Genomic DNA, 11,671 nt, shown 5'->3' on the forward strand with positions numbered 1-11,671 from the left:
TTTAAAAAAAAAAGACTAAACAAATCTATTTTGCTTGTTTGCTTTGCTTTTTCATTCTCTCAGTATGGAATATGAGGATCATTCTCACTGTAGACAGTTGTGAGTAAACTTACATTTCAGATCTATGTATACCATCGCTGGAGTCCAAAAAACATGTGTCCATGTCTTCAAACTTTTCTCTTGACAGCTAGGGTTTTAAAATAATGTGGTTATTTTAATAAATTTACAAGAGTTCAGAAATATGGCTTAGAATGGAAAACTGGTTGCAACTCTCAAAGGCTGATCTGTGATCCTGGCATCAAATAATGCAGATTATGTTTCCTCCATAAGCTTGAATGCTTATATAACATATTGTGTATTACTTCAAATTTAGCTTTTTTGCCCTAGATTTTGATTCATGTAATAAGGAGATTTTTTTTCTTTCAACATTTATTACATAATGAAAAAATGAAGACTTTCATAGATTTCATAGACATTAGGGCTGGAGGGGACCTTGTGTACTTACCTGGTCCAGCCCCCTGCCCAAGGGGCAAGAAGTCATTTGGGGTCAGATCACCCCAGCAAGATAAGCATCCACATGTTTCTTAAAGGTGTCCAGAGTACATGCTTGCACCACTTCTGGGGGGAGTCTATTTCAGACTCTGGAGACTCGATGATGAAGAAGTTTTTCCTTATGTCCAATCCAAAATGGTCCTCCAGCAGTTTGTGACCGTTAGACCTTGTCTTCCCTTGGGGTGCTCTGGTGAACAGATGTTCTCCCAGTTTCTGATGCACACCCCTTATAGGTTGCCACCAAGTCACGTGTGAGCCTTTGCTTCTCCAGTCTGAAGAGTCCCATACCTCTCAGCCTCTTCTCATAAGGCCTGTTCTCTTGACCTTTAATCATGCAGGTGGCTCTCCTTTGGACTCTCTCAAGCTTCTCCACATCCTTTCTAAAGTGTGGAGCCCAGAATTGGATGAAGTATTCCAACTGCGGCTTCACCAAGGCTGAGTAAAGCAGGAGAACAACTTCTTGGGTCTTGCTTGAGTTGCATCAGTAGATGCAAGCCAGAGTTTTCTTTGCTTTGCTGGCTGTGGCATCACATTGGTACCTTATGTTCAACTTGTGGTGTAGCACTTCTGAGCCTGTTAAGTATGATGTGGGTTTTTTCTCCTGAAGTGGAGCACCTTGCATGTCTCTGTGTTGAATGCCATCAGGTTTTTATCTGCCCACCTTGCGAGCCTGTCCAGGTTGGCCTGAATCACCAGCCTATCCTCTAGAGTGACTGCACTTCCCCATAATTTGGTGTCGTCTGTGAAACTGGCCAGTCTGCTTCTGACACCTGAATCTAGATCATTTATGAATATATTAAAGAGTACTGGTGTGAGTACTGAGCCCTGGCGGTTGGCAAGATGTGGCCCATGGGCCAGATTCAGTCCATGGAACCATTAGATCTAGCCAGGGAGCCTTTGCTCACATTGCTGCCAGGTAGGGAGAGTTCTGCATATGCTGTGCTGCAGCTCGGTGGTGGGGAGAAGCGGCAGCAGCAGGGCAGGCCGGAAGCACTGGTTAGACTGGGATCTGAACCAGGTTGATCTGGCTTCCAGCCCCAAAACCGTGCTGACTGCTGATTTAGACCACTCCTGTCAGATGTTTGTCTAAGCTGCTTTCCAATGATAAAGATTCCCTAGTACCTCAGGTAGCCTTTTCCAGTGTTTCACCACTCAAATAGGAAGTTTTTCCTAGTTGCCAAATGAAAGTTTCTTTGTTTCAAATAAATCTGATTTCTTCTGGTCTTTCTTCATGGCTATTGGAACCACAGAGAACAATCAATTGCTGTCTTTATAAGGTATAACACTTTATGGTCACATCTACACATGCGTTAATACACTTTTGCTAATGTGCAGTAAATTTTACTACCTCTAGATGCCTATGTACGAGCACAGAGGCTAATTTGATGTGCTGGAATTCTAGTGTGTCAGAGCAGACTCAATTACTCGAGTCTGCTGGAGTGTGGCTGTCATCTTTTGGGTAGCCTGGGCCCATGGGTATTACGAACCTCCATGAGGCCCCTAAAGGTACCTGAACTCCAGCAGCTGTGTAACTGTTAGGGTTCTGCAGGGAGAGCTGTTGTCAAACTGGTCTTTGATCATAGGTCCTTGGTTCTGGTAGAGGGATGATACATGGACCAGTGTCTATGCCAGTGTTTTCCCACTTCTGAGGCTGGTGCTGCCTTATGCAGGACATTCCAGCCTGGGATACCTGCCTGCCCCAACGTGTCTTGCAGCTGCCACCAGGTGCTGAAAGCCTCAGAAGGGCTCATCAGTTCCTGCAACTGTGGCTTCTGGGCCTTAGGTGGTGCCAGCTGCTTGCCCTCTTCTTGGGCTGGGGCCCATGTGGAGCCTGGCTTCCAGCTCTCACTCTGGCTCAGGGAATGTGCCCATGGAGAGCATGCTGCCCATCAGCAGCCCATCTCACCCAGGCACTGGAGGCTCAGAGGAGTGTGCTGTTGGCCAAGGGCTCACTGCTTTTCTTCGGGGCTGACCGGGAGTACGCCACCTGTACAGCACTCCAGCAGTCATTGTCCTGGTAAGTGCAAGGCTTGGCTGGGTCCCTGCTACAGCGCCACTTTAATGCACAGTAAAATAGGCTACTGTGCATTAAAGCACACGTGTAGACCCCCTCTGTAACAACCTTTTTTCTAGTTGAAAGCTGTTATAATTTCCCTTTTTCTTCCTCCTTTTCTAGATTTAAAAAAATACTTTGAACCTTTCCTCAGAGATTATGTTTCCTAAACTCATTATTGGTATTATCATTCTCTGAATTAATTCTGGTTTGCCTACTTTTTCTGAAGTGTGATGCCCCAGCATGGGACAGTGTTCCAAATGAGGCCTTATCAGTGTCAGGGACACAGTATTCTTCCCATTTTTTACATGTTACATTCCTGTGAATGCCTTCCTAAATAAGGAGTATCACATCGTGGATAATTCATTTTTACTTGTGGTCCAATATAACTCCCACATCTTTTTCTTTCATATTGAAGCCTAACTAAATATTCCTCATTCTGTATTTTTACACTGGATTGATCCTTCTTAAGTATGGGAATCCACACTTGTCTTTATTGAATTTTTTCTTGTTGATTTTTTGGATCAGCTCTTCAGCTTGTCAAAATCATTTTTAATTCTGATTCTGCCCTCCAAGATGGTTGCCGGCGCTTTCAGCTTGGTGTCATCTGCAAATTTTATAAGCCTGCATTCTGTTCTTTCGCCCATATTACTAGTGAAAGTGCTGAAGAAAAATGAGCCCAAGAAAGAACCCCGTGGGTCTTCAAATGAAATGCCTTCCCATGCTGATAGTGAATTAGCTGCAGAGAACAGTTTTTCAAGCTGTTTCGCCACCTTTTATGCTGATTTCATCTAGATATTTTTCTTTACCTTGTTTATGAAAAAGCCATGTGTGGCAGTGCTGAAAGCCTTACTGAAGTATATATCCTCTTCACTGAATTTCCTTTGATCTACTAAACCAGTTATCCAGTTAAAGAAGGAAATTAGATAAATTTTAGGTCCATGCGAAACTTCAGTCCCTGATTCGATGGAGATTTGGCCTGATTCAGTGGCCGAATCTCCGAATCCGAATGGAATCAGAGGACGCTTTAATCTCTTTGAATTGATTTGGAAAGGTTCAGAGATTTGGACATAGACACAGCTTAAATGTTTTTTCTACATACCTCTAGGTAGCAGGCAGCTCATGAATGCTGTGATGCTGGAGCGCATGGAATGTCCAACAGGAGTGTGGGGGGCTCCCCAGCGTGCTCAGCAGCACACCTGGAAGAGGGCCAGAAGCAGTTCTGGTCTACTTCTGGATCTGCTAGGGGGTGTGCAGGGGGTCCCCCCGCACCTCCCCTGGCTCAGCAACTGGTGTCTCCTGGGTCTGGGTGGGGGGCACCCGGGGTTGATCAGTGAGCCAGGCAGATGTGCCCCCCCCCCTTCTCCCCTGTGGTCCCTGGCAGACCCGGAAGTGGACTGGAAGTACTTCTGGCCCACTTCCTGGTTTGCCGCCGAGCGTGTGGAGGGGCCCCCTGCACTCCTCTGGGATGCTCCATCCTCTCCACCATTGCAGCATTCATGAGGTAGGCAGACTAGTCTGAAATTTTCTGTATCTTCTTTTTTTTTTTTTTTTTTTCAGAAAGATGAGTAGTTTGTGCCTCTCCAGTCCTCAGGGATGCTTCTTATTTTCCAAGAATTCTAAGATGGTTGCTAGTTGTTCAGAGACTACTTCAGCCAGTTCCTTAAGTGGTGTAGTCAACTGAGTATCTGTGTCATTGAAATCTCTTTAACCTGTTCTTTTTTTGTCATGGTATACACTCTGCATTTACTTGATATAATTGATTGAAACCATTTAGTTGGTTTAATAAAAGATATCACATCTGCCCAAAGAACCTTGTCTGCCTTAGTTAAAACCAAATACTTCACAGAAAAGGTTACTATTGTCAAGACCGATGCAAAGATGAATACCTGTCTTCTCTGTATAATCTGTAATTTGCTGATTTAGCCTGTTAAATAATAGATCTGCACTTCTCTCTTCCTACTCTTTTCATTTACTTGTTTTCATTTAATCTGTTTCTTACTCCATTTGAATTCTTTGTCCTATTTTATTTCAAGCATGGTAGAAAAAATCTACATTGATCACAGACTTGGCATGGCAATTTTGAGGCTAAGTTTATTATTTGTGTATTTTATGAGATTGCTAAAATCAAGCTTGTAATGGGAACTCAGTACAGCCTTAGTTTTGGAGCAGCAGATACTTTCCCATATTGTGTGTCCATGTAATGAACAGGCTCCATAGGGCACATTTAGTTTAGTTTCTATGGGAATGTTAACAGTAAGCTTCCCAGTTTTTATGCACTTAACATGTCGATCTTAATGATTCATTAACATTGGATATTTTAATATTATGACTTTATTAATGTTCTCAATTGTAATTTTAGATGAGAAATTTCTTTATATAATTTTAAAGTCAAAACGTTCTGTCCTTTTAAAAATCCTGATTAGAAAGAAGAAGATATTGAAACAAAAATTGATAAAGAATTGGAAGCCTGTGAGGAAAATGATGATAGTATGGAAAGAGAAGAACTTATAGATCAGTTTTCTGAGCCTGACATAGATCTGAAGGAGAGACCAAAAGACAAAAAATACCTGGAAGCCACACCAGAAGTTCAGCAGCTAGACCTTACATCTGACAGTGACAGTGAAAACTCCATCCAGGAGTCCAAGCTGGAAAACCAGGAGGAACTGGATGAGGAAGATGAAGAAATAAAACGCTACATCTTGGAAAAGATTGAAACCGCCAACAAGCTGCTGGAGAACCAAGCACCTGTGGATGAGAATAGAGAACGTAAACTAAAATTCAAGGAGAAACTAGTAGATCTAGAAGTTCCCCCTCTGGAAGATGCAGAAGCACACAACAGCGATCCTGAAAGTGAAGGGAAGGTTTTCGTTGGGCTATCTCAGTTGCAAATTTCTAATGAACCAGGACAGGAAGGCAAGGCTCCTTCACTTGATGAGGGCAAGGATGAGGCGCACAGGGATGGCAAGATCCTAGTAGAGAAAGATGGAAAATTTGAACTCCTGAGTTTACAAGATATTGAGAGCCAAGGCTTTTTGCCCCCAATAAATGTTTCTTTCACAGACATTGAAACTCAGCCTACCTCTCCCAAGTCTTCTCACCCTGCTGCTTTTGGTACCCCTGCTCGAACAAAGGAAGAGTCTGTAGCACAACAGGGAGTAAATTCCTTCTCTCCTGTAGGGGAACATTTCATGTATTTCCCTAAGCCTCCACCTAATCCTAAGTGTCGTTCAAAATCAGCCGCTAGCATTGCAAAGAATGTGGGAAGGGGGAAGACTCCCCACAGGGTACAGTCTGCGAACAATGTACCTTTGAGAAGCTCCACCTACTGCCTTTCGCCCAGGCAAAAAGAGCTACAAAAACAGATGGAACAAAAGAAGGAGAAACTAAGGAAAGAGGTGAGAGTACAAAGGAGATAAGTTGGTCTTATTGATGTACTGGCTCAGAACAATTGTCTGTCTAGCTCAGTGATTCTCAATCTGGGCACGTCAGGATCTTTTTAAGGGTGCTGCGGGGTGCTGCACAATATTAGCACTGTTAGTAGCAGCTGTTATTTTTGTACCCCCCACCAAACTGGCACCTGGGACTGCTGCCTCAGTCACCTCTCCCTCCCCCCTTCCCCCCCCCCGGTTATGTGACTTGTGGCCTGTTTTGTAAAGGGAACCCTTTCTTCCTCCATGAGTAGTTTTCTGATGCCAAAATTAATGATAAGGTATACAAAATGAAGAGAAGTACTAATGTCTTCTGCTTGAAGAGATGGGAGTAGAACTTCCGGTTCCAAGATCCATGCTTTTAAAATCAGTATTACTTTAACAGGTATAAGTATGGGGAACCTTCTGATTCTGCATGTGTTCTATAGCTTCCTGATTATCTGATCTATAAACGTGGTAAATGCCTATTACTATTTTACAGCTACAGGAATAACAGCTGTCATTTAAATATCAGAGGGCTCCATGCAGTTGAATGTCCTGGACTCAAATGCTAGCTGAGAAGCAAGTGGACAATATGGGCTAGGTCCAAAACAGCACTATTGCACCTACAATGCCACGTTGGTGGAATTTTGGCACCTGTGTCCAAGACTGTGATCCACAGACTCCCACTGACCTGTTTAGGCACTTGAGTACTTAAGCACCCAGTTCTTACCAATAATGTTACTTATACATCTAAAATTCTCCATGCTGTCCTTTGCATGCCAGAACTGCTATCATCATGGCTTATTAGAGTATGAGGTTGGTGCTTTGTGCCCATCAGGCTGTGTCCTACTTTTTTGAAGCAGTTCACTTCCTGACTCAGGGGAATGCCAAGCCACCAGTGCCTTCATAATTAAATGTACAGACACAACCCCCTCGACAATGTGCTGCAGACGTTGCTGTTATAGACTAATGCCAACACTCCAAACATACTTACAGACCTTTTGATTTTTTGGGTCCATGTTGGCTAGGGTGGGTAATAGTATCATAGAGAAGTAGGGCTGGAAAGGGCCTTCATAGGTTACCTAGTCCAACCCCCTGCCCTATTCAAACCATCCTGTAGAAATCCATCTATACAACCCTGACACAAAACAAGACATAACATCCTAACCTGCCACAGGTAAAGCAGGGAGACCAGGGCAATCGATGTCCTATTTCTGTAAAAGGTTGTTAATATATGATTGAGGGATCCCAGGCAGAGGGTCACGTCCCCTGCTACAAGAGGAAGGCAAAAACCCTCACAGTCCATACCAATCTGACTATGGGGTAAAATTCCTTCTTGATCCCAAATGATCTGACCCTGAGTGGTGGGGCAAAACCCTGTAGCCGGAAACGTCCGGCTACAAGAGCGCTAACACATACCGGTCAAATTTACCAGCCTGGACTGAAGCCAACACCCACTGCACCCACAGCCCTCCCAGCCCATGCAGCATCTAGCAAAGCCCAAAAGCATCCAAAATATCCATAGTAGAATATAGGCACAGCTGTACCTAGATCATTTCCAACCAGTGGCTGTCCAACCTGTAGTTAAACACCTCCAGTGACAGAGTCACCACAACTTGTCTAGACAGTCTATTCTAGTGTTCTAAGTGGTTTCAAAAACAGGTCAGTGAAGGTGATTTTAAATATGAAAGTGCCATTGGATAGGTCTTGCTTAAGGTAAGTATGACCCCTTTCTGTTGAAACTCCTGTAAGTTGAAACAAAGCATGGACATTTTTATGGAAATAGTTATTGGGATATAGCAGGGGGTTGAAAGAAAACATCTGAATATAACTTCACTCACAAGGGCACTCACAGATGTGCTCAAGGCTGTTTTTTTCCCCTGAAGATAGTACTGACTTGATGCTGTATTTGTGTATGTGTATTTCCCCCAGAATTTTATTTTTTGAGCAAGGCAGATATAATTCAGGCTGCTTGTGTTTACATTTGCCCACTATGATGTGGAAACCCTTCACAGGTGTCAAAGGTGTTGACTTTATTCAACTCTTAATTTCATACAAGGAAGAAGCACAGAAGAGAGAACAAGAGGAGCAGAAGAGAAGAGAGAATGAGATGGTCTTTAAAGCTTGGTTGCAGAAGAAAAAGGGACAAGTGCAAGAAGAGAAGCGAATTCAGCGTGCAAAAGAAATGGAAGACTTGAATAGTAGAGTAAGAAAGAACCTCTCTACCCTAGAAGTGCAGGTCAGGGTAACTGGTCAGCTAAAAACAGAACTGTATGCCCATTTCACTCAGCCCAGCATTGTGAAAACTCGCATGGCAAGAAATACTCCTTGTTTTGTTATTTTCACTTAGGTTTCTTGAATATCCAGGATTGCTCTGGTTTAATGGGAAGAACTTACATCATGCAGCATGCTGTGATTGCATCCCTTATGGCACTAGGAATCAGTGGCAGAAGGACACATCATGATGTTGTCTTTTAACACGATGATAATTTACCTGAAGCCTTAGAGTAAATTACGGCCAGAAACAAGTGTTTGAAGCATCTTCTGTAGCATTTATAGTCATCTTCATTTGCAGTGAATGAATCCCTAGTACATGACCAAAAGCTTGGGGCGCCAGATGCCTTGCTCTGAATTTCTCCTGTGTTGTGGCAATGGCCAATGGGGCTTTGAGGCTGTTGTACTGTGCTTAAAGTACATTGTTTTTCAAGTGTTTGTTCATATACGTATTCTGTCAAGGATTCACTGGTTTTGTGTGTTTAAGCTTGCTCATAAAGTATGTTTTATACCTTCAGAAGGAAGATGCTAGAGAACTTTAAGGCATTATTGTAGTACATGTTAATTTCAAAGACAAAAAGCCTGGTTTAGTGACTTATAATTTTTCTTTAAATAGCAGGAGGACAGAAATCCAGAGGAAGCTTTTAAGTTATGGCTTAAAAAAAAGCACCAAGAACACCTGAAAGAAAAACGGATGGAATTTTTGAAACACCAGGAACAGTCCGTGAACTTCTTTCCAAGAACAGAGGACTGTGACAGAGCCTTTAGAGAGTGAGTCAGAGCTCCTTGTTGTATCCTAGAAAACAAAAATATCTGAAAATTGTATTGTTCGGCTGCTAACATTGCAAATACTTTACAATGCGGCTTCATTTGTAAAGCTTCTGTCTTGGTACAAATCATAATCTACAATGTTTGAGGAGAGTAATACAGTTGAATAATACACTATATTACAGTAGGTAGGGGCAGAGGCATAACAACTAGGTTCTGTGCTCTGGAGGGTGGCAGTGACCCAGGTGGTGTCATTCTTGTGTCCACTTGTAGTGGGCACCCAGGGCTTGTACCTTGGTTGTACACTCTTAGTTATGCTCCTGGGTGGGGAAAAGAGGAGAATTTCTACAAAGACTTGAAAACCAGCACCATCTCTGTTTCTGCTTCTCATGGCTGTTTGTGTCCTCCTACACCTTGGAACAGCCTTGCTTTGTCTCTCCCTCATTGAAGCTGTTTTTCATTCTAAATCTCTGTTTAAAACTTCTCTTCAGTTTTGTGCCAGTGTCTCCCTTTGTCACTATTTAACTCCCAGAAGTGCTTATGGATGTAGTTTTAATTTAAAAATACTACTCTATAACATATGGTTATATGCTGTATAATACATGTCTTTAGTCAAGGCACACAGTATTGTGCAGAGTGATTCTTTTTCACCTACCAATAAGTCCTGCAAATGCTTTAAATAGGATAATGTCTAATTTGTGCCATCCCCAGTGCTTTTTTCTAATATTGCCATTCCTTGCATGACTTCCAAGTCAGGGTAAGATCCATTAGCAGAAGTTACACAAGAAAAAAAGCTGGATATCAGTGAAGATTTGTGGAAATGGGACTGAAATTGCTTTAGGCAAAAGTCCTTTTGCCCCCTGGCCCTCTTACTGCTCAAGCACCCTTATTGACCTATCTGGTAGTATCCTTCATGTTCGTATTCCAGCAGTTAATTCCTAAATGTAGCCTATTTACTGAGGGCCAAGATGGCTTTAGTTAATTGGTCATATTGCAGCCCAAATTATTTAAAAGAAGTATGGTCCTACCACGAGTACAGGAAGTGAGAGCAGCAAGTAATGAAAGAGGCAGAGAGCTTACAGCCACTCAGTCAGTGTTTCCAAATGTGTTTGTTTCTCCGCAGATGGTTAAAAAGAAAGAGGAAGGAAAAGCGTGCAGAGGAACTGGCTGCCAAGGAACGATCAAGACAGCTTAGGTTAGAAGCCAGAAGAGCAAAACAAATCCAGAATATCATGTGTACCATTTCTGAACCTAAATCCTTCCGTTTCACTGACCATTATAGCTGAAGGTTTGATGTGTCCACAGATAATTGTTGGTGTTGGCTCTTACCCTTTCATGGCTTGAGTGGTTCTTTGCCATTGCTGTGTCTCTCTGGTATTTTAAAGCTCTTTAAATACTAGTTTTTAAGGCATCTTTTAACTGACAGGGATATTTACTACTTATTTTGAATTTGAAATGACAAACCTGATTTTGTTGTGCATATGACTGAGGGGTCTTCTTGGTCCTATAGAGCCCAAGTGAGAATAAATGTCTTTATTGCTGTGGCAAGTGTAAATTCATATATATGTATATTTAAATACGTGTTTGGTCTCAATGTCTAATGGATCCTTTAATGAGGGCTGCGGTGTACAAAATCTGAAGTATTAATAATTTATGGTTGAATGCAGTGCTGTTTGCAGCTGTTCTTAAAGACTCCACATGTGCTTCAGCTGGTGCTGAATGCTCATCTGTCATTTGATGGAGGGATTTACAGAAGACCAGCCTTCAGTTATGATGATTGTTTGCCAGTCTTGTGTGTGAACTTTTAAAGCAAAGCTGTTAAGTGAGTTTGAGAGTATCTTTACAAACAACTTTTTGGGCTCAATTTACTGAGACTAGCTATTTTCTAACATTAAGTTCTTAAAGTGTAGAATTAAAATCTTAAATCTAGGAGCTGCAGTAGACCATGTGTACTATCAACTTAAGTAGAAAGATTGGCTATTATTGTTGACCTCATTAGAAATTTTTGGGTGTTCCAACAGATTCAGGAAAAGCCTTTAATTCTCAGTATTTGTAAAGGTTTAGAAAAAAATCTGAACGTGTGGTAATCGGTGGAAAGTCTTCTGTTCTAAAAGCCTTTAAAGGGCCAGAGTCTAATAGTGGGTTGAATTAGAGGCTAATGTACTCCAAGGGTGGTCCTACTGAAATAATGGGAATGCTCAGTAAGTTGTTACTTCTGAGAGTCAGGAGCCTAATGTAACGATGTTAAGAGATCTATTAAATCTTTTTCCAAGTTGTGTCTGTAGGTGTCATTACTTACCTGCAGTTTCTAATGTTAACAAGCCCCAAATTCTCTAAATTAAAAAAATACAAAATCCCCATTCCACCCCCACAATAAATATGAAATGCCACTATAGACATATATATAGAGAGAGAGAGTGAGAGAAATAAAACAGTTGAGCACAATCTTTTATTGATATATTTACAGTTTTACAGCAATTTGGAAGCCTACCAGTGCCTCAGTCATTACAATAAAATTAATCCTAAATAGCAGTATATTTTGATGTTTGCTTTTGGGTTTTTTTACCATGGAAAACCAGAGCTCCCGTGCTCCCTTCACTCACCAGGAAGG

At 42.0% G+C, this 11,671-nt stretch overlaps 1 protein-coding gene across 2 annotated transcripts in view; it reads left to right on the top strand.

Moving 5' to 3' along the window:
* CCDC181 (coiled-coil domain containing 181) overlaps positions 1-11,336 on the top strand; it is a 21,318-nt gene extending 9,982 nt beyond the window's left edge. Inside the window, exons 3-6 of one of the 2 annotated variants that reach the window (XM_019548830.1) lie at positions 5,032-6,003; positions 8,078-8,224; positions 8,909-9,063; positions 10,184-11,336. In XM_019548830.1, coding sequence (XP_019404375.1) covers positions 5,032-6,003; positions 8,078-8,224; positions 8,909-9,063; positions 10,184-10,346 — 1,437 coding nt within the window. In that variant the 3' untranslated portion in view covers positions 10,347-11,336. Of the gene's footprint in view, positions 1-5,031; positions 6,004-8,077; positions 8,258-8,908; positions 9,064-10,183 lie in introns of both variants that reach the window. The other variant, XM_019548829.1, reaches the window with a different exon arrangement.
* The last annotated feature ends 335 nt before the right edge of the window (positions 11,337-11,671 follow it).

This window comes from Crocodylus porosus, unplaced genomic scaffold (genome assembly GCF_001723895.1).
Source record: "Crocodylus porosus isolate Cpor-Errol unplaced genomic scaffold, CroPor_comp1, whole genome shotgun sequence".
Taxonomy (NCBI): Eukaryota; Metazoa; Chordata; order Crocodylia; family Crocodylidae; genus Crocodylus; species Crocodylus porosus.